The 24,455-nt window shown below is 30.0% G+C and overlaps 1 protein-coding gene across 4 annotated transcripts in view; it reads right to left on the reverse strand.

Moving 5' to 3' along the window:
* Positions 1–24,455, reverse strand: part of LOC118183570 (neuronal acetylcholine receptor subunit alpha-7-like) — a 999,128-nt gene that overhangs the window by 50,181 nt on the left and 924,492 nt on the right. For 2 of the 4 annotated variants that reach the window (XM_085815222.1, XM_085815228.1), the window contains one exon: positions 12,345–22,724. The exons of the other annotated variants lie outside the window; for them this stretch is intronic. In XM_085815222.1, the coding sequence (XP_085671348.1) occupies positions 22,236–22,724 (489 nt within the window). In that variant the 3' untranslated portion in view covers positions 12,345–22,235. Of the gene's footprint in view, positions 1–12,344; positions 22,725–24,455 lie in introns of those variants that run through there. 4 annotated transcript variants of the gene reach the window in all.

Here is a 24,455-nt window from a genome sequence, read left to right on the forward strand (position 1 = left end):
CCTTGTCGAATTCATTTCTAAAGTTTGATTGATTTATAAATGTAAAATCCAACTCAAATGAGATTGTGTGTATTTAATTATGGCAAAGCACACGACGGCTATCTGCCCAAGGGGAGAGGTGCCTTCGCGGAGGACTTTCTAAGGGAAACTGGCTCGTATACACGTACGTTACACATGGGGAAAACCACGAAAACGCCCATGCAGCTAGCCCTTTCGCGGGATTTGAACCTCGGACTGAACTACCAGTGTTCAGCGACTTTACCGCTAGGCCAATGGTCGGCCCCAACTCAAATGAGAAATTTTGATTTAGTTATGTAACAATATTTTGTACTGTTATTCCCTTTCTATTATACATCTCCCTGAGATATTAAAGGAAATTTTCAACAGCAGTGTAAATCGCATGTTGCAAAATGTTCGCTAAATTTCACTACTTTCTCGCAACTTTCCTTGTGATTTCTGCTTTTCTTTAACCACGATAAAATTACTACCAAGTGTATGAATAATTTCGAATTTTCCTTTGCTACATCCGGTATTATTCATACTTTTTTCCTTACTTTAACAATGCTTTGAATGTAATATATTGCCAACGATAACTAAGAATTATCTCGAAGAAATAAAAAAAAATCCCATCTCACAAGGAAGATCTGCTAATCCTTATAGATTGGTTAGCAACAAAGCAGACGACTCAAAGGGAATAATGTCAGTTAATATTATCTACTAAATTCTACAAATAATCCTGAAAAATTATTAAATATGAATTTCTGATCTCCAAAGTCCCATTTCTGCAAGTCACCAAAATCACAAAAACTGCGTTTATGTTACGCAGTTATTTCCACAGGATTTCAATTGATGATTTATATCGATTTTACAGCAAAATTTTTGAAAGTTTAATTTTAAATTAACAGAAATGCTCATAATATGCTTTATGTGTTGCTTATGTAGTGACTGGATTTATAATATTCTAATGGTCGTTAGTATCGGATTGTTGCAAACTAGATGTCTGCTGAATAACGTCAAGTTTCCATTGGTTCCGAAAGGAAAGAAGCACTGAAGTTTATGCAAATTTTCACACTATGTGATTACATTACATATGGGTGATGCAACTGTTGCACTTATTCCATTCAACAAGCATTAAAAATTGAATACTACCACTTGTCGTTCTAAAGTGGCTCTAAATTAAATGATAAGCGATATCAATTATCATAAATAAATGTGAATGACATTTATGGAAGTGTAGTCAATAAATTCTGAATAAAAATTAAAAAAGGTCTAACTAAAAACAGAGCCGATAATTATTCTAAAAGGTAATCTGAAACGATAAATATCTGTTGTTATCAGAGAAGCAAGTTACAAAAGTCTTATTAAGAGTATGTGGCCTTTCAGCGAGCAAATGTCTGCATCATGCGATAAGAAACAGTACTAATGAAACCTATGTGCCATGCAGCCAGTCATTACAGTATGAACGAATGAAATGTTGTCGTCAATGGAAGAAGAGCTTGCTGGAAAAAAGTCATTCTAACTAGCAATGGACCACGAAGGAAGACTCAATTATAGTATAGCATCTTGATGTTTCTCTTTCTTCTGTATATTTGTACCTCGTACCCCTTTCGTCATCCGCCATGTTTAACGTGAATATGAACCAGTGTTCCTTGGAAGGCATTTCTACCCTTAAGTAGATATCTCTACAGTGCTTTGCAGTAATCAGATAAATCAAACCTATTCCGCTGGCCGAAAGATTGCAATGTATTGACGGCAGATCAAAGAATATCTGCCGTGAAATTGCGCACTAAAGCTCCATGTTACTACATTGGAGATCCCATTTCTTAACTCTCGTATGCAACAACTACTAAACATGAGTTTTATCTTTCCTTTCACTTACGTAAGGCGACATCTGGTTCTTCCAACGTCATATGTGAATATCTATCATTTTCTTTACGGTTGTGGCTGCACTGTAACTAATTGTGGCTATAACGTAGTGGCGGCGGCTGAAAGCATAAAACAGTGGAGAAACCTCTGAGTAATTATAATATAATTCTTACGATGACTGCTTTTCTCGTAAATGTTTAAAATTGCCTCTCTGATAAATTTTCCACAACAGCCTTTGGTTTTTTTACTGATTGAGTATTTTCTATAAATCATCCTTTAATGTGGTATTTATTTATAAACTCATTTCCTGGCTGACATGAAAAGCTTTAAAATGCAATTTGTCAGAAGTGCGAATGCTATGCAGGACAGGCACTCTATGCCGGGTCATAGCAAATATGCCTGAAAAATGGCACCTTCACTGACATGGAGGATATAACCAAGACATTGCATTAAAAAGGTGAGGCCTGTTTTTGGAATTCCAGATACTTACATAATCGCATTCGCATGTATTTATTGCTGTTTGCAATAAATGTATTATCCTTCTTTAAAAGCGAGTAACATTAAATGACGTATCTTATATTGCTGATCCGTTAGAAGCAGAGTTATAATGCTGCACACAAAATGCATAGTAATGTTTAGAAAATATTTCGATTAAAAGTATTTTCTTTCAAAATAGGTTCAGATTTTGTTTTTCTGATATTTTTCTGATATTCAAGCGTTTGCTGCTATTTTTTGCCAAAGTGTTTCACTTATGTAACTTGCACTAATTACAAATTATTTCATTTTGATGCCCACTGACAATATATGACATTTTTGTGCCTCCTTTAATGCAAAGCAAAATTACGTAGTTTAGAACTTAACAATAAAATCATTTTAAAATTTAAATTTAGTATAACAAGGGTGTTATCCGGTGTTCTGTATCAGTTGCAGTAGATATAGGTTTATTTAGTTGTCATGCTAAGCATATGTTCAGTTACATTTCAGTAGCATTTTTCTGGTATCTGCTTTTTGGTCGTGGAAAATAGGGCTATTTAAATAAAATCTGTTTCTGGACTGTTCTCTTGGGCTTTAAAGCAGAATTAAATTGATAACGGTCTAGAATTCTTTCGTCCTTAATTGTTCAAAAACTCTGATGCATCAGGTTTTGCCAAAGGTTCAATAGTTTCATGTAAGGCAAATTTTAAGATATCCTGAAATCACGGTTCCATTTCAGAATCAAAACAACTTGAAATGTATTTTAGAATACTTAGTTGCACTGATTCTAATAAAAACCAAGAAGTATTCACCTTGCGATTTTTAGTGTGCTTTTTGTTCATTTAATTTTCGATGCACGTGCGTTAAAAATTTATCATTTAAAGTCTTCGTTTAATTCTTGAATAATAAAAACTAACGTAAAATGGCATTCCAATCATCCACAATATGGAAGTTATTCGTAGGAAATCTACACGATCATGTAATCTAGTTCATAAAATTTCACGAAACTGTTTTTAAAATGCGATCTGCAAGGTTAAAAAAAATATGAAAACTTTCAGACTTTATACCTTTCAGATTAAAACGGTCGTGTTTTCATTTACTGAAATATACACTTTTCGAAAGCATTTGGGCTAACGCCACTTTGGGCTGAAAATATTAAAAAACAGCATCCTTATAATTTCCGATAGACAGTCTCGCGCGCTAGAGATAAATGTGTTAAGTGTTTTAATCAAAAATTCATTGAAGTTTTACAAAATATGAAACAGACTATAAAACAAACACGAAATTCGCAATTCGGGCTTCCAGGTGCCCATATTCGGATAGAGGACTATGTTATTTAAAATTTAATGACTCTGGGTACCATTTTCCTCACATTATGAGAACACACTCAAACATTAATTCAGATTCATAATTTTAATTTCTTTAAATATAATACAAAGCAATAATATTTGGTGGCAACAGCTTAAAAAGAATGGCTGGAATGGCTTTAAAAGCTATTTCGAGACTAATAGCCCTTCTGGGCTAACGCCCCTTTGGATTTAAAAAACGAGAAAATTTTTATTTATTTTCAGCTTTGCAAAATAAGTTAAGTATCCAATGTCAGTATAGTATTGTATTTATCATTTCTTTATTTTGTCACCCGAGAAAAAGTATTTTTTTCTACTTGGTAATATATTATGAGAAGCACACAGATTTATCATTTTAGTCTCTCTTCCTTTCCTGAGCGATTCGCCACTGAACAGAATTTTCTGTTTGCCCATAAAGAACAGAATTACTATAATCCTTGAATAATGGTATTTTCTTACCAATTGTGATTCTTGAACGTATGTTGTTGAAGGTAGCTAATTGCCTACGTTAATTTTTGTAAAATGCAAACTCATACTAAGTTCACTAATTTCTTGCAGAGGCGTGCCCTTAAAGCTGAGGCAGGCTGCGAGGATTTTTCTTTAATAGACTACTTCTGATTGCATTATCTTCTGTAAATTTATTATGGTATCTTTGACTTTATCCCAAATAATGAAAATGTGAGGGCTTACTGATGTTCAAAGAAAAAACATCAAAGAATAAAATGAAAAATTGAATGGAAAAGAATAAAATTTAGATTTTTACAAGGTTTAGATGCATACAAGGTTTCCGCAAAATGAATAACAGTTTTGTTACGTCTATGTGAGCTATGTCTCAAACGAAATGGATTAAAATGCTTTGTGTTAGTTTTAATCAAGAACTCAATAGATTTCGAGAGCAAATAGGTACAGGTATAGAAATAGGTACCTATACCTACAGATAGCAAATAGGTATAGGTACCTCTTCATCAAAAGCAAAGAAATCTGCAAGATTTGCCGACTTTAATCTTGGTGAAAAGCTTGAGGTCAAGATTTTTAGGACAATGTTTTCAGGGCAATGAGTTCTGCCAATCAATCTTCCTCGAAATCAAAGATCCAACTCGTCTCTCACATGATATCGCTAAGCGGAGCGATGTTCCACCTTGTTGAAGGAAAATTTGCAACTTAGCGTCTTTTACTTTCAATTGTTCGGCGGAGAGTCTCGAATATGTTTATATGTTAAGGGTGGATTTTCGAAGTCTCAAATTCTGTAACTGTGTAACTTCGAAAGTTATACAATGCCCTTGATCTGAAGGTCGACTGCGTGACACAATTAAACTCCATACTAAACATACATGCACATAATCGTTTTAAATGAATGGATTAAATTTCAGTCCATTTCATATACCGCATACTTTACAGAGACTTCACGAAATGCCACACTCATTCTTATATAAATTGTACTTTAATAAAATTCTCATTCTTAATTACTTCTCTATTTTCTCCGAGACAGACTCGATTTGAAAAATGTCATCAGTAGCTTTGAACCCTATATATATATATATATATTTATATATATTTCAAAATAATAACTATTTCTAGCCTGTGTCATTTCTTTATTAATCCATATATATGGCTTACATAACACTGAAAATAAAGCTAATTTGGAACTTAAAATTTTGGAGAACTGAATCTTTTTCATAATAAGATGCAATATTGGTTAATTGCGCATTCTGCTCTTTGTTTTTCCCAAGACGCATTTTGCTTCTTTTCTTCGTGTCGCAACAAAATAAAAAATGTAACTATTCTGAAAGAGGCACGACTAATGTGCCATGTATTTGCGGCCGTAAAATATTTACAGTAAAAGAAATACTATTTAAACTGTTACGACTGCGACTTATAGCATCTGTGTGACTTCAAAGTTTCTGCTTCAAAGATCTATTACGTGTGCTCAACATCTGTCTGCGTCATTCCCAAATTACCATGTTTAATTACTAAAACTATAATGATTCTGTGTAGATGACATGTTGATTTCCATATGGGCAGAGAGCATGACAAAGTGGTGTAAATATCTTGAGGATTAGAAGATACATCAGATGACACAGCAACGGAGGATAAAAACTCTAGAGGAAGTGGCGTTGATTCATACGCAGTTTTATTCTCGTAATGAAAAGGGATTCACATATGGGTGCTATATGCGTGCTAACAATTTTGAAAGCTTACGCCTCTTTTTGCAAAGGAGAACGATACGTGGATAGCAAAAGCAAGGCGAAGCAGGAAAGGAAGGGAAAAGCGGCTAAGCAGTTATTCGCAGGTATGTATAGTAAAAATTTTTTTTAATCTAATTGGCTTAGAGCTATACGCAGTGCATGGAAACTTAAGATGATATGAAGCGAAATTAGCTTTTACATATGTCGCAGTTTAGATTACAGGAAGGGGGCTTAGCCAAGATCAAAAGAAGAACTAAAGGGGTATTACTAATTAAGTATAATTTATAATTACGTATTTTTTATCTTACATACCCCCTTCAACGAGAAAAGTACTTGGCGATAGAAAAGTCTTTTTAGAGAAAAACCTTAAAGCAATAGAAAATGACGAGAAACATAATTTTGAAAAGTACAAATCACAAAATTTGAACCAAAATAATTATTTAAATAATTGAAAAATATAAATTTTGATAATATTTTGTTGTTCATTGTTCATTTTCTAAAAAGATAAGTTTTTAAAGTTCTTGAAATGTTCTGAGCAAATGTTATAAAACTAAAGTTCTATATTTGGAGTAGATTTTTGACATAAAAACTTGCGTGCTTCTTGTTTTTACTTCATTGTGCGAAGTAAAAAGGAAGTATGGTAATCGCGAAAAGTTTCAGGCAGCATATTTCAACGAAAATATCCATTTTGACCGCTATCGAATGCAATTTAACGATGTTTTTGCGTGATATCTGTATGTAAGGAAAGAATAAAATACTCTTTTCCTCCAAAAAAATATAAAACTGCTTTAAAATGAATTCTGAAGTCTAAATGAATTTCGTGGCGTCTGTACGAACGTATGTACGTACGTACGTACGTATCTCGCATAACTTGAAAACGAGTAGCCTCAGAATGTTGAAATTTTGTATATAGGACTGTTATAACATGTAGATGTGCACCTCGTATGTTGGTTGCAATCGGCCGCACCAAACGTATATAAATACTATATTTATATGTATATCCACTCTGTTACTTATCACAGTGATTTCAGTTTCTTTACTCATATGTTTGTAAATTGTACATTTTTTGCTTTAAAAATGATTTAATTATGTTGTTTTTATCTTCCGGTTAAGGTTTTTATGCCTTTAGCAAATCTGTATGCAATATTTTTAGAATTATTAACAATTTTAAAGTTGTTTAAGTGCCGCTAAGCCTTTTTTTGTGATGGCGGCCATTGATTGTTTACATTTGAAACAGCAGACTAGTGGATTTGTTGCCAATCTAGAGAAACTTAGCTTCGCAACAACAAAGATAACGCCTTCATTTATTATTGCCAATTAAATCATGCTTAATCCTTTCTGGAATTTTTTCGAGGAAATAAGTGTTTAAGATTTACTTCGTAATTTTTAATATAGATATTTTGAGTTTTTATGTATTTTTGCCTTCTCGCGAAGTGAGAACTGAATTAATTGAATGAGAAACACTCAATCGTCTGTGAAAAACTGTTTCTTTTTTGTTTTGTTTGCTTAATTTCTTTTATACATCATTCTAGCTTTATCACAGTATTTGAATAGAACATGTGGCAACGATTAGATAATTTTGTTCTTTAAATGATATACATTTTGTGCATTATGAGTTATAATATGAACGAAATATAATACTGTTAAGTGAATCTAGCGTCAGAGTGTCGCTATGGTAAACAAATACTAGAGTGAGTTATAAAGAATGCATTTATTCTACTGTGGTTTATTCGCTGTCGGCGAAGTAGATTTAATTCAATGCAATAAGTTTAAATGAAATGCAAGAAAAATGCGTATAATTTAATATTCCGTACAAGGAAGTCATGTGGTGTACACATCAGATTTTTTTTACATGAATCTCATAATATAAATTTGACAGCTTTGTGTTTGGAACGTTTCTCATAAAAACCCCGGTAATCAATATAAAAACAAAATATTTCTATTACATATTTATGAAAATCTATTGAAATTAATAATTTTTTTGTGGTAAAAAACTCAGATTTCTTATTGTAGAGTAATGTTATGTTTAAAATACGGAAACTAAAATAATGCAACACAACATAATAATAAAATGAACTTTGATGAGAAATGGATTGTTCCTCACAACGCGAATCAGCATAACCGTTTGCTGATGGGTGCGTGATGTATGCAATTACACATAAAATTCCCCGTTCCTAATGAAAGATAACTGGCTTATATCATTGTGCAAAAACATAAAAATTTCTATTTACTATTAACGGTCATAAAATTCTTTTCATTATACTTAACAGAATTTCAGAATACGCTACTACAATAACACACAAAAAAAATTCTGGATTAAGAGAAACCAGATTGAGAGAAATATTAGTTTCGGAAGTAATTTGCCTCGAAGAAGCTTTTAGAATCTTCATAGTGATATCTGCTTACGGAAGTTTTTCAAAAGTTTTCGCCAAACTTAATTAAATATAATAATAAAAAATATAAAAACAAATCTGAAAAATTTCAGATTTTAAATTACGTCCAAAGAGGCTTTTTTTTTTTTTTTTAGCTTTTTGTGTGTTACCTTTATTTATTAAATATCATGTTCTTCGCACTTAAACCATAAAATTCAGTTCAACAGCAATATCGCAAAATAATTTTAACATGAGCATAGCTTTAGAATTTCCGATACACAGTCTCGTGCTCTGGAGATAAAAATGATTTTTCTGTACAGTGTTGCCATTACTCGCTTTGAGATCGTTGAGTTTTGTAATCAAAAATTCGTTAAAGGTTTACAAAATATGAAATAGATAATAAAACCAATTCCAAATTTTTGCTTCCAGGTGCCCATATTCGGGTGGAAAGGTACGTTATTAAAAACAGAACGGCTCTGGGTACCGTTGTTTTATTACAATGCGAGAAACATACATACATTTATGGATATTCTTCGTTGTTTAATTTCTTTAAATATAATACAGGGCGATAATATTTGGTGGCAATATTTGAAAAGTGATTCGGACATTTATAGTGAACTAATGCAAAATGCCAAAATGAAAATAATAGTCCTTCAGGGCAATTTGCCCCTTTGGATTAAAAATAAACAAATAAAAAAAAAGAAATTTTTAATAATAACATTTTTTAATACAATTACATATTTATATAATCACAACAAATTTCAAAAATTTTTTAACGTAACCATTTTTTTCATTATAGCTTACACTTTAACATCATTTAAAGAAGTGTTTTTAAAATGATAGTTTTTATTATTTTTAACATATTTCTAATTTACGCAATTTTTACAAAATTTGAAGATTCCATAGCTTTATCTAAATGCTAACATTTCCATCTTATGGGCAAAAACACATACAAATTGATGTCTTAATTCACCAATAGTTCTTGCGATGCTGGGCAGTTAATTCTGAAGGCATCCATTCTTTGTTTAAAGCAACTGGTATACTGCCCTAAAACATTTCATTATATAACAGGAAAATGAAATGCACTCCATTATATGAAAAATTAAAAAAATAATTCTCTATAAAAAATTGCATTTTTTTATAAGTTGGGAGCATATTCACTTTTCTAGAAATAAGTAAAAAATTCATAGAATTCATATTTTTAAACAAAAATTTAATTTTAAAATAATTAAAAAATTCAAAATATTAATTCAAAGGAATTTAAGCAATAATACAAAAATATGTTAATCTTGTTGGTAACCTTCACTGAATAAAATTTTAAAATTGTTTAATTTGTTAAACCAGATTAGTAAAATTTGAATTTCTAATATCATAAAATTTAGCCATATATTTTCCCAGTGCAACACCTTTTTTTAATTCAGTGTAATAAGAAAAACATTTTGAATTCAATATGTAATAGAACTGAAAGAATTAAATAACAGTTTACTTACTTTATAGAAATGAAAAAACATTAAGTATACATTATTAGCAAAATTATAAAATTAGGTGTACTCATGAAATTTATAAATGCAAAACCTTTTAAAGAAAATATTGAATTATTAAATTTTCATTCCATCAACGGTAATTAATTACTAGTCGAAAGGGGCAATTTTCCCTGAAGGATTTTTCGAATTGTTGCCACCAAATATTATCGTCCTGTTATTTAAAGAAATTATTATTTAAAGAAATTAAATAATGAAGAATCTGCATAAATGTATGTAGGTTTCTCGCATTTTGATAAAAGAACGGTACCTAGAGCCATTCAATTTTGAATAACGTACGTTTCCACACGAATATGAGCATCTGGAAGCCCAAATTTGGAATTGGAATTTGTTTTTATTATTTATTTTATATATTGTAAAACTTTAACGAATTTTTGATTAACAAACTCAACGGTTTAAAAGCGAGCAATGGCAACACTCTACGGGGAATAAATCTTTTTATCTCTAGCGCGATATCTCCAGCGGAAGTGTGTATCGGAACTTCTAAAGCTATGCTCATTTTAAAATTATTTTGCGACATGCTGTTAAACTGAATTTTATGGTTTAATTGCGAAGAACAAGATATTTAATAAATAAAGGTAACACACAAAACGCTAAGAAACGCTCCTTTAGACGTAATGTAAAATCTGAAACTTTTCAGATTTTTTTTTCAAAACAGCAAAATCAAAATTTTGAACAAAAATACTTGATGTGGATTTGAATGTCCATAGCATGTTTCTCAATTTTGTGTCGCTGAAGTAATTATAATTTCACGCACTTATTGAAAGGAAATAATCATCGACCTGTATTCATCTGTTAATCGATAATCAAAACGGGAAAAGTGAATAGGTAATTCAAAACACTTTCGTGTGAACACCGACTATTTTTAAACGGACGTTAATGCTTAATCTCTTGAATGACTAAATCACTGACTATTTAAAGAAAAATGCTGAAGAGTTGACAGACACAAATTCGAAACTGATTTGTCTATGAACTGCAAGTAGTAATTCATGAATGCGTTTCACGAGACGTTAGAACTTTTGGACTTATAGCCATATTTATTTGAATTTTATAGACACTTTCTCCAAATCCATATGGGGTAAAGGCAGGATCATTGTTGACTAATTGTAATATGATGATTTGGAGAACAGCTGTAACGGATTGACTATGGTTCTTTTCTCCTTAAAATTACCAACAAAATTACTAACTTTACCAATAGTCCTTTGAATTTGGTCACGTCCCCTTCCTGTCTTAAAAATATTAAGATGCGAAACTAAAGTGCGCCATTTCGTCTCTCTTACATAATTGAGCTGCACTGCTACTGCTGTCAGCCAATCAGATTAAATAATTTTCTATATATCTAGCGCTTTGCTGTTGCGCAGCCCTTTTTTTTCTTTCCTGGCTGCCAGTTAGATGTATCGCTTAGCCTCCGCTAGATAAAGTCCAGTTGTTTAAAAATGTAATGTACGTATAAGGCCGTGGGGGTGCATAGTGCACCCACGATGATGTGTAATGAAAAAGAATATTTGCCCTAAGAAATTAATTATTAAGGGATAAAATTGCGCTTTCAAATTACGGCTACGTCTGTCATTAAGTGTTATCCTTCTAACTATACAGTAAAGTCTTTCGAAATTATTACAATGCGAAGAACCATCGCCAGTCCGTTACAGCTATTTCCCAAATTACTGAATTACATACACGCGCGCACACACACATATGTATATAGTACAGTGCACAATTAAAAATATTTGGGTATTAAAGATTGCCATTGGCATTTGATATTATTTGAATTGTTAAAATCTTTAAATTGCTTAGTATTAGAATTCAAAGATACTGACGACACTTTTCAAGCCGAGAAGTCTGAGAGGAAACAGAAAAGTGGTTAAAGCATTTAGCAACTTCTCTTAATTATTAATTTTTAAAAGCGTACCACAACGATATGATTTATTTATGAGATGATCAAATAACGGTTTTCATTTCACTACATAATTCAATTTCATAGCAATTTTAATTTCTAGAAATGGAAATTATATACAATGAAATGAAATGAAACTGTCTACTTCTGGTTTTACCTAAAAATTATGTAATGAGGCAGAAACAGATAAAATTTCTGATGTTATTTTTCTTTTGGTGTAAAGATCAACATCTTTTGCAAGAGTGATGTTTGTTTTCAGCTTACAGGGGATAGTTTACAAACAATTTTCGTTCTTTGAAAGCATTTTTATGGCCACGTATGATAAATTTCTTTCAATACTTAACCAATGAAAGGAAAAAAATAAAATATTTTTATTGTTCTAATTCAATAATTTATCACAATTTTATTTACATTCGGTTTTTGCCTAACTGTTATACAAAGTTGTAAGAGATATTTATGAGTAAAAATATTTCTTGTTCTAATACTCGAAATAAAGAATGAATAATCGTAATAATATGTATTAAATGCAATTTTAAAAAAAATGAGAATCATATAATCTTTGTCGTTTTCTGAAAAATAAAGATTTGATTTTAACTTTATTAATAAACTGGATAAATATATTTAGGACTGGAAATGGAAAAATCAAATAGACCATGACACAAGAATAGTGTTTTAAATCAATTTATTTGACTTCATAACATAACTGAAGCTTTATTAAAACGCCCTTCCATTTTCTTAAAATCTATACTAAATTTCATGTTAGCACCATTTTAAATACGGTACATTATTTCAACACGTAATTACAAAACACAGAAAATATTACAATCTACACTCGAATGGATTAAAAAAGAAGTAACATTACACAATTTCACCTCCTAGATGCAAGCAGCCGAAACATGTTCTTAAATTCAGAGATCAACATTGCCGTAATTTTTCTTTTCTTTTTTTTTTTGGTGTTTGTGCATAGAGGCTCTTTTCTTTGTATGTTAAAAAAAGTTCATTTCTTTTCAAGCACATGCAACATTTGTATCAATTTTGATACTGAAGAAAAAGCCTTAAGCCTTCCTATTAAAGTTGACATGAGACATTTCAGGAGTGTTACATATTTAATTATCTACATGATTTTTGATGGTGCACCTTCTAGATTTCGATTGCAATTTTTCGCGTTACTTGCGCGCAATTTTGCGCGTTCTCGCGATTCTCGCTGTCGAATAATTTGCTTTGAATGCATATTCTCGCGCGAACTCTCCGCGTGCTAGAATTACTATTATTTACAACTGACGCACCGAACATGAATGCACCTTTATCAAAAGTGTCCCTCATCAACTCAGTCTTTGTCACTCATTTTATTTACTGTTTATTTATTTGCAACATAATTGAGAAATTCATTCTCAGTTTTTATTCAGGCATTTTAACACTTCGATGGCTTTACTATATAAAAATAAATGCTGAAGTGAAGGCCTAATTAATGTGCCAGTGTTGGACATATGGAGGATTACCCACGAAATGATATTTGTCTGTATGCAATTCTGTATAATGCTGCGTTAGGTTTTTAATATATCGCGGAGTCAAATTTAAAACTTGTCCGTAGAATGCTTACTAATCCATATTTAAACAAAACTGCTTACTTTTATAAAACTTTGCTTACATTATTTAAACACATGTGTATAGACTACGTACTTGTAAAGCGGGAATACTGCTATAACAAAGAAAATTGCTGTTAAAAACTATTCTTCTTGTGTTTTTGAGACCAGAACTATACAGAATAAAATCGGATAACGTACTTGCATATTTTTATAATGACGAGCGTTTTGTAATTTAATTAATTTCACCATGTAACAACATAAAAATTAGATTAAATGACATATTTAAATATTACATTATTGTCTTCATCTTAATATATTACATATGTTTACAAAATTTTAAAGCAAGCGTTTGTCTTTGGAAAGTTCTCACAATTATTGATGAAACAGTCTAAAGTTTGATAGTCAATTATGAAAAATATTTTTGTATACCATTAAAGAAAAAAATTATTTTTCAAATATTAATACCGTCAAATATTAACCAAATAGTTTTGAAATTAGTTCCAGAATTAAATACTTCTAGACTTTTAGACAGTGTTCAACTTCCTGTTGGAGATCTTAGATAATTTTTCAACAATGTAACTAACAAAGATGCAAAGTTTATTGCTTTCTAGTTAGCATTAAAATATCATTGGTTTCTGTTTACAAATTGCATTAAATCTAAATTCGTTATTAAATTATTTCGCATTATTTCTTTGAAATGTAAAGTAAATTTTCTCCTTTCATTTTAAATTTAATAAATGTTTTGCTTTTACTTAAATCAAGTTTCAGCAATTTATAACATGATAATAATATGCCAATAGACAGACAGTTGCTCCGTACGAAGTTTTCAATTTAAACACTTGCTAACGCGAAGTTTAATTGCTTCTAATTACGCACTCTTAGAATTATATAATTTTTTCTCATCACTAGCCTGTTTTTTAAATTAATTTAGCCACTAATGTTTTGACTAGAACTTCTTTTTGTCAACTGAAACATTTTCTGGTAGGATGTAGACTTTAACGTTTTGTCTGAATTTTCATTAATTTCATTTAACTCTAGAGAATAATCAATTAATTTTACTATTCATTAAAAATCGGGGTACATTTTATGGTAAATCCTCCAGAAGAAACCACGCTGGCTTTTGTGATTAGGAATGAATGAAACAGGAAAATATTAACATTTTAATACTTTTATTTAAAAAATATTTTTGACTTATTTTGAACACTTTATGCGTTTTTAATATGGATGCACTTTAATGTTTGTTCAGTATCATGCTCAGATTCACGGCAAAGGGATCAGTTTCAGCTAACACTTTCTGTAATGCATTGTTCATGGCATACAAGTTTAAATTAATGTTTATATCTACTGTAAATAAAACATGATAACTTTGTTATATATATAGAGATATATATGCTTCACAGTGAAATAACCATAAATGCCTTGAGATATTGTTAGAAATCAAAGAATTGCAAAATTTACTAGATACTACAATACATTTTTATTTTATGTATCTAATATTAGTGTGAAGGGAAATATGGGAGTGATACAGAGCCTGAAATTTATACTAACTACTTATGAGAAAGCGAGTAAAAAGTTACTTTTTTTTATCTGTTCCTTACAGTCAACAGCCCACCATACTATTATTATTTTATTTATTTCTGTAATGATGAAAGTTTTTTCAATTGTATTTTCGTTAGGTTATTATTTTTGAGTGTGTTAATTAATTATAAAAAGCAATATTCTATAGCACTGCACTTGAAATTCATTTTTAATAAAGCAGTAAGTATTTCATTTCTAATTAGGATGAAACTATCCGTTTTAGATTTAAATGAATTAATGGTTCAGGTGAAATTCTTTTATCTGGGTGACGTTTCTAAACTTTTCGGTGTACAAAAGTATAACGAATTAAATTAACTTTCCTTCAAAATGAAACTCAAGTTTGTTTTTTCCAATTATTTTGTGATAGCATAGTTTATGTAAATGTCAGTGTGCTTTCGTGTTTGAAAACAAACCAATACCTATTATCGTAAGCATGCTAATGAAATGAAAAAAATATTCCATCAATTAAAATTCTAACTAATCTTCGTTATCAAGTACTACTCAATTATTGCGACATTAAAATCACGTATAAGTAGAACAAAAAGGAAACTATCAATTAGCAATAAAAAGGTGAAAAAAAATTATATTAAACGCAGTAAATTATTTTTTGTTTTCAAAATCGGAAAGAAATATGTTTCTAATGTTAAATGGTTATTATGTAAAACTGAAATGGGATTGTTATGCTTATTTTTTGCTATCAGATTCATATACATCCTGCTAATCATAATTTGACTAAAAGCTAGAGAGCAGCTTAAAATAACTAGAGAATGTTTTATTACTGGAAGACTGAATTAAGTTAACTATAGAATACTTCATTACTATATTTGCTGATACATAGTGATAATTATAATTCACATAAAATAAAGAAATACAGAAAACTTCCTTATTAGGAATGACTGTACATTTGGCTAAGAAACGAATTCGATGTAAAAATGCGCTTTAAGCAAATAACTAGAGATTTTTAATAAGTTACAAAATAGTGTTGTATAAATATTCCTTTAGAATGACATTATTCTTAGCGTTTTGTAATTTAGTATATATTGATATTTTTACTTTTTAACATTTCCCTGTTTATATTTTAATTTTAAAATCACTTTCGTTGACTTTTCCGTTGATATATAATTTAAATTATAACTTTTAATTTTTCGCATTTTTGTGTATAATAAATATTAAAAAAACTGTCGATAGTAAACTCGGATTGATTGAACGCAGCATGCGAAAGAAGCGATGAGAATTCGCTGTAATATTCTTAATAAAACGAGCAAATATAAAGCCATGCTTGGTATTTTCGCATTGCATACCATTATTAATTATCTTAAATGCTGAGCAGTGTTTGTCGTTATATGAACTATCATAAAAGAAAGGTCAAGTTATAAAGGGGGAATAATCTGTTCAGTTAAGTCCCGATGACTGAAGAACTAAGAGTAATAAATGAGTTTAATAATGTGAGGGACTAGAGCTTTGTTTAATTCCCCATTTGAAATTTGAATAAGTATTGATTTAAAGTAATTTTGTAATATTACTTTAACGGCGAATAAATTTAATTTTGTTTCCTTTTCTCGTCTGTAATGTAGAGTGACTCAGACGTATTTTTAGTTTATTTGAATTAATATTTCGGTATATAAAACATTTTCCCTCTAAAACAGGGTTTCAAAGAAATCTCGGGCACAATTTAGCTTGAAAATGTATGAAAAGAAAATTAGAAATCAAAGAATGTGTTCGGAATTCAATAAAAAATCTTTTGAATTTAAAATCTCGCTATAACACTGTGTACGATAAACAAATTAAAGGAACAATTCACGCAATGGATCAAGAAATGAGAAATCAGGAAGGAAACTAACTATTTAGCATTTTTAAAGGTAAGATTAAAATTATTCACTTATGTCAATCATAACTTTAAAACACTGATCTTTAATGCTTAAAATATCCAGGAGCAAAATTACCGATTTACATCCTTATGAAATGATTAAACTTATACATTAATCTTATTGTGAAAAAACATGTTCTTGAAAGTTACGAAATGAGATAGTAATTCTTCAATTAAAATTTTTACGAAAACAGAACTTCCGACAAGCGGTATGTAACTAGCTGTAGGATAATAACCATATAAATTTTTGTTTAAAATATAAGACATTTTATTGATGGTCAAATCGTAAAATGGGAAAGAATTTTTAACAACTTTGAAGCACAACTAAACATCTGAAAGCATAATTAAAAACATATTTATTAGGAAATAATTGCTCATGATTTAAAAGAGAATGTCTCTTTGTGCATAAAGACTTGAATGTTTTGAAGGAACATAATGCAAAACAGATAAATATAGGATGATGCTTTTGAACTGATTGGATTATTATTAAAGCTTAAGGATTAGAATACTGGCTTAAAAGTTTCTGAAGTAATATAGTTCAATTAACGCAGGTAAAAATTTACAACAGCTGTGCTACCCATTCTTTATGGTGGGCTTTTGACTGAATATGACAAGTATAATAGAGGTCCTCAAGAATAATCTAATTTAATAAATAACTTCATTGCAGCCACGGTCCTTCAAAAAAAATTATATCCATTTCATATCATACGCATATTATATAATTAAGTTTAAATATGAATGACTTTAGTGAAAAATGTGTATTGTAAAATTACAGGATTAAGCTTTTATTATTTCGATACATGAATTCAGCAAATTAAAATCCAAGTGTAATTTTTTAAAAAAATCCCATGGTATTACTTAATGCGCGAATGCAAATTAAGTATTTTTGTTTATTTAAAGTATTAAAATAATATTTAAATTTATAGCACAAACTAATGGAGAACACGAGGATTAGAGGTATTACAAATTTAGAATGCGTCAAACATTTTGCGTAAGTTTGTTACTAAAAGACCAGAGCTGCTTTTAAATGTGAAAAAAAAAAGGAATTACGACTGAAATATTGAAATTTGAAAGAAAAGTGTTAATATTACTCTGCACTTCAGAAGTCCTTTCTTTGTATTTATTATATTCCTACTGTTAACTATTTACAATGTTTCACACATTTATTCTTTTTAAATGTTAAATTTAAAAATTCACTCATTTAGCACAATGAAAGTTTCAGGGAAATTCAGTTTCTTCATGTTAAATGTGATAAGAATGTGTTTTTCTTCTACTGAGAGAAATGGTTTGGTTAAATTCCCATCTGTTTAAGTACAGATGCTTGAAATGTTTTATTATCAGTTATTAGAAGTCTAGATTTCTATTTTCTGTTTGAATGACTGTGAGTTTTTAGCTTTTCGACGGTCAACGTACCCCCGTCCCAAAAGAAAGGAAGTACCTTTTTAAAATTCGCAAATCCGCTCTTTTAGAACGGATCATTGGTGCCTGAAGTTAAACATCATGATTTAAAAGGGAATGACTCTTTGTGCATAACTCCTGGTATAAATTGTTAAGTATTTTAATAAAAAGAGGGAAAATTTTTGTATAACATATGATATGATTTGATAAAAACAATTACCTTTAGATGCTCGGTGATTTATGTATCTGTGATAGATATTTAGAGCAGATTTGTTAAATTTTTTACTAAAAATACAAATGAAAGGAAAATAATAAATGAAAGACCCAAATTAAAGATAAGTTTAAAATTTTTAAAATTAATTAATTTTTCAAAATATTCAACATCTGTTTTCTTCTCTTCTAAAAATGGTATTCACGTGGATAGAATTTGTATTAAATATTTGCATTCAAATGCATAATTACATTTACACAAATAGTTGATATCGATATGACTGTGTGCGCTTTATGAGTTTATAATGTTTCGATATGAGAGACATTGCAATTGTTACTATGACTTCAAGCAACCTTATTCACTGCAACTGCTTTCATGTGCAATTGTTTTTAATTCTTATTTCATATCAAAGGGTCTCAACTTGTAAAATCACGTTAAATATTCATACATTTATTGCAAATACTTTTTACGTAACGCCGTTAAAATAATTTTTGAATTAAGTCTAATTTAAGAATTTTAAAAATAGTATTCAACTGATAATCTTTGAACCTTCGCATTTAAGGATAAACTACTATACTTAAGGGCTGTTTAATATAGTTTACATGTTATCCATTGTCGGGTAAAGCAATTTCTTTATAACAGTAGTTGTACAAGTATATTGAAAATGTATTTATGATGAAATGCTATATTCCGCTTATCGTAGACTTCTATTATTATCACCTTTCTAATTCCAATAGAAGAATCTACCAAACCGACTACGGATTGTTAAATACAACTTTAAGCGGCAGGAAACTATTATGCTTTTTAATGGAACACCTGCATTAAATGTTTGCACATAACCTACAATCAATAATTATCATGAATGAGAAGTTCGAATTAAAATACTGCAATTAAATTTGTATAACTGATTATACTTATCTCAGAAATAAAGTTGCAGATGTACTAAGGAGGCGATACTTTGAATGAATAGTGGAAGTAGGCCATCGATTCTTTTTGCTTATCGACAGAACCTAATGTATAATCGATAATAATTTAATGCTAATTAGCAGAAGACGTTAAGTTGCGATGGAATGGAGCTGGAGCGGCAACTGATGAAATATTACATCAAAGTGCTTGGCAGTGAAAATGAAGTGCAAATGCTTTCGCGGCGAAGATCAGAAGTGTGCCCTTCTAACACTGTGCCCATTTGCAACGATTAAACATTCTTTTATCAGGACAGAATGCGATGCTGTGCAACTCCTTTCCATCTCAGTGTCACGAAACGGAATTAAACCATCCAAAAAACCCTAAGTTAGTTTCAAATTTTAGTCAAACATTATTATCCGATATCTATTTCTAACAAACAATTTTTAAGCATGTTGACTAATTAATAATTTATAGTTTATAACAATACGAATCCCTAAAAGAAATAATTTAAATGCTTACTGAATACTAATGTTTAGATAAAAATGGACTTTCAAGCAAAATGCAAAATGATAGAAAGGCCCGGCTTGATCTTCCAATGAGATAAATTTCATCAACAGATAGTGGTAAAACTATGACCTTAGCTCAAACCCAATTAAAAGGCATGATAATATTTATAAAATTAATTTTTGTGTATAACAGAAAGATCATGCCAGGTGTATATGTCAGCATTCATGACTTCCTATTTATGTATTCTATGGTTATTGCGATCAGGTTAATTCAACTGCTTCAAGAGCTCATACGCATATTTTAAGAGAAAAAGTTTTAAACGGTTAATACTCTTTTAAGTAATTATGCAGGCTGTATGAGATATCTTCCTCATCTTATTTGAGAATCCGAAGAATTTGTATTTTCATTTTTTGCACGGACTAATTTTTAGAGATTTTAAATTATTTCGTCTTGAATGCTTATTAATGTTTTCAAATAAAATTTTCTGGCAAATTATTTGTTGATATTTTATGTCTTAGCTATTTCCTACCATTGATAACATTTATCAAATAATTTAAACCCACTTAACAGTTTCCCTTTACATTGATAAATATTCATCTTTAAATTAATAAAAATCCAGCATTCCACACAGTCGGTTCTTATGATATTCAGTTTTGAATACGTAGATATAAAATTCTCGAAATTATTCAAAAGCATATTTCAATATTTATGTGATCAAAGGTTTTAAATTACTTTTCCTGCGATTGTAAAACAAGATAAAGGTTTTGCTGTATGTTTTGTAAATTGATATAATATATAAACATAAATCTTGGTGTAAAGTTGAACTCACATTAAAAAAATTTTAATAAAGTAAACCTTAGAAGCGGAACTACTTTTTTCAAGGCTACGTTAAAGTATTAAATTTTGTCTAAACTATTTTAATAGAGAGAAAAGTTCTAAACATTAATATCATATACCATACTCCTTTAAGATGAGAAAAGTCTCATTATTTTACAAATAAAGTACGTTGGCTTTCTTACATTTTTGGTAAATTTATACTGATAGTTCAAAGGTGAATTTGAATTACGAGAGGATTTTAAAACGCATTAATAGCAATTCAGAGGCTTTAGTTTTCGAAACGTTTTTTAGTCTTAAAAGTAAAATTCTTCTGTAAAGGGAAGTATGTTTTGAAATTTAATGTAATATCTTTAAAATATTTCTTCTACTGCAAGGATTAATTAAAAAATATTAAGGGAATTCTTTAAAGTTCAATTTTATAATGACAGCTTCTGAAAAGTTGTATTTAAGTATTATGTACTCTAATTTCAACATTTCAGAATTTCGCAATTTGAATACTTATTTGAACAATTTTGAATTTGATTTGAACAATTTGATTTGAACAATTGAATTTTTTCCTGACTGAAAAATGCCACTGTACAACGTTAACGATAAACATTACGCTTTTTTATATCGTAACAAGTTTAATACTTCTAAATGCATTGTTTGCAATATGTTTCACTCTAACAAACTATCAAAATTTTAAAAGAAATTTAAAAAAAAAAAAAAAAAAAAAAAAAAAAAAAAAACAGATTTTGCTACTTAAGAGTTATGAAGCAATGAGTTATTCAGAAAGCAGCATATATTTATTAAAGCTTATATAGTTATTAATTTTATGTTGCTCTATATTAATTGGGAATATATATTAATTGGGAATATAATTTATTAATTGGGAATATAAACGCATCATTTTAAAAGTTTAGATTTGCTGCTGATATGTGCTGCGCAGTCATCAAGATAAATTAAATTCGCTAAAGTAACATTAATTAACTATTCTTGCAGAGTAACATAATGTTCTAAATTGTCAAAATATATTAGTATTAATGTATCTTAAGACGGGATATTGTGGTTGGAGTCAAGTATATTACGTTTAAGGAAAATTTGTGTAACTGTCCATTACTAGATATATTTCAAGAAGAACTGCTAAAGCTTTTAGTAGTTAATTTAATGTACTTATTGAAGCAACTAAATGGTTATTATAATTATTAAAATGGAGTAGTTTTCAAAAGAAATTGGAAATTTTGAATTGTGACATCATAAAGAGGGGGTGTATAACAAATTTTGAAATAATCCTTAGAAAGTTATTAATGTTTTATTAAGAAGCAATAATTCTAGCATAACTAATATTACGGTTTAATATCTACATGGACAGAAATAGCATTTACATTTCTTTTTTTTAATTATGTACATTTTAGCTGCTTTTTGAAGTAAATATCAAACGAATTTACTCCTGTGGCCGAATATTAACTGCAAATTCTTCGTTTTCCACTTTGAAATAGCCTTTTAAACAAATGTAACATTTACTCCCATAGCAAAATATTTCTAAGAAAAGATAATACCAAAATAAGCATGCTACACGTTTTAGAGCTCTTATGTTGAATAACCCGATCACATTAAACCTCTGTAGTAAAAGAGTCAAAGTCGTGGATATTGTATGTCGTAGTCACTCTCACGAAAAAATCGCTCCTCACGCTACAAGGTGGGGGGCCTGAAATATGGTCACGAAGGTAGAGAGGATAGTGAAGAGGGTAAACCCAAACAGGCAGATCCGATCGACGACCATGCCTGCGAACTTCCAGTCAGAGATGATTTCCTGATTCTCATCCTCTTCCCTCATTCTTCTCGTGATGAAGCGCAGCTCCCTGAGGATGCTCTGTAGCTCTCGCTGCGTACTTAGGCACGGGTGGTAAAGGGGAGTCTCGTCCCCCGACCCCCCTCCCGCCCCGGCCCGGCCCCCGCTGACCGTGTGCACGTATCCACCCCCGGAAGTGCTGTTCTGTTGACGGAAATCGTCGTCCATGTCTAAGACATTGGCCAGCAGGCTTCTGGAGGATCGCTCTTTTAATTCGAGTTCCTTCATCTTGGAACTCATGAAGAGGTGCTTTCGCGTGATTTTCTTTCCCGGTCGACTCATTCGGAGGATAAACGGTAGCCATGTCAAGAAGATTGTCTTCACCTGCAAAATGAAAGGAATCGAAATTCAGTTTTCAGTGCTTCAGTTAAACATTAAGAATAAGAATCACATAGTTAAGATAAAAATGACTCCTTACTTAGGTTTGAAACAAACAAAATCAAATTTTCTTGTGACAAAAAAAAAAAAAAAAAAAAAAAAACTAAATAGCATTCAAAATTAAAAATACCGTGAAAATTACCAAAAACCTTTACTTAGGATTGGAATCAAATACACACAAAGTTTCTTGAAATAGAAAAGCTAATATAGTGGATCATAGCTTATAAGAGAGACAGCTAAAAGCGTATATGCAGGGAAAGGTTTATAGATGTGTAGAATGTAGAAGAAAAAAATTGTTATTAAATCTCGAATGTATTTTGATATTAAAATGCTTAACATACAATTTATTTACAGGAACGAAAAGATAAGTCCTTATATTAAAAAAGGTGATCGTTTATATGCTTTGGAAACTATCATAAAATGCAAAAATGTGGTTGAAATATTACATTGTTATTTAGAGAGCTTAGTCAACGAACTAACAGATATAACAAACTTTAGTCAAAATATATAAATTTAATTTGAAATAACATATTTATTGTGTTCTGAGTGCATGGGAGTTCAAAAAGCTCAAGAAATATTCTGACTTAATGGCACCCTACAGATTGATATTTTTTTATGTAAATGTAATTAATGCTGTAAGTATTTTTAAATGTAGTGGTCATATACAGTTTGAAACTGCAAGATTAATTTAAAGGGTAAGTTGAAAGGTCTACCAAATCATTTAATTTAGACGTTGTCAAAAGATTACATACGTCAAGTTACAATAAGGTTTTCCAAATTTAAAATTTTAAAATTAAATTTTGAAATAATTATGGGACTGTAATTGGAACGGAAATTACATTTCTTAAAATAACGTTAAGAAATCATTCGTGGTTCTGAAGTATAGGTGACATTTTTTATGTGAGGTGATTTCTGATGAAGAATATTATATAGTTAATAAAAATCCTATGTTTCGTTTGTAAAATCTAGAAGAAAAAAGAAAAAAATGAAATGTTATTAAGCCTAATTGGACAGCTAGAAGGAAAGTGAGACAAATCTAATAAGTCAAAATAGAAGAAGAACAAAGGTTTCGAATAGAATACAGGAAAAAAAAGAAGAATTCTGTATGTGTGAATATTTCATAACATGAACGAAAGTGATTTAGCGGATAAAACGAAATTGGTTGAAAGTATGTGATAAATAAAAGAAAAGTCGTTTAGAAAATCTGTTATTATAATTAAACAGAAATTAAAAAGATATGGGGATAGTCTTTAAAAATACATAGAAGTAAACATTCATATTTTATAGTAACAGGAAGGTAATAATTAGCATGCTGTGAAAGAACATTGTTCGTAGCTTGGATTCAACTGTTAAAAATTTTAATTTATCATAAAATATGATACGGAAGTAAGAAAATGTTTATTAAATGCATACGTATATATATCGTTCCTAATTACTGAATACCTGCTTTTGATTTAATTCAGATTGTTATTTTTATAATATAATGTTTCTTTTAGAGTAAGAAAAGAATTTTATGATTATAGAATTCCTGGCATTTAAATATATGAATATATTTCATATTATCATGAGCCATAAATATGTATTCAGTACTGAGGTCATTTCAGACACTGGTTTATTTCGGGAAAGGAATCTGATTAAAAATGGTTTCATTGGGATATCTGCATAGTTTCAAAATAT

The sequence above is a fragment of the Stegodyphus dumicola genome, chromosome 4 (assembly GCF_044657685.1).
Source record: "Stegodyphus dumicola isolate Sdum_Otavi_A_Nest chromosome 4, ASM4465768v1".
Taxonomy (NCBI): Eukaryota; Metazoa; Arthropoda; class Arachnida; order Araneae; family Eresidae; genus Stegodyphus; species Stegodyphus dumicola.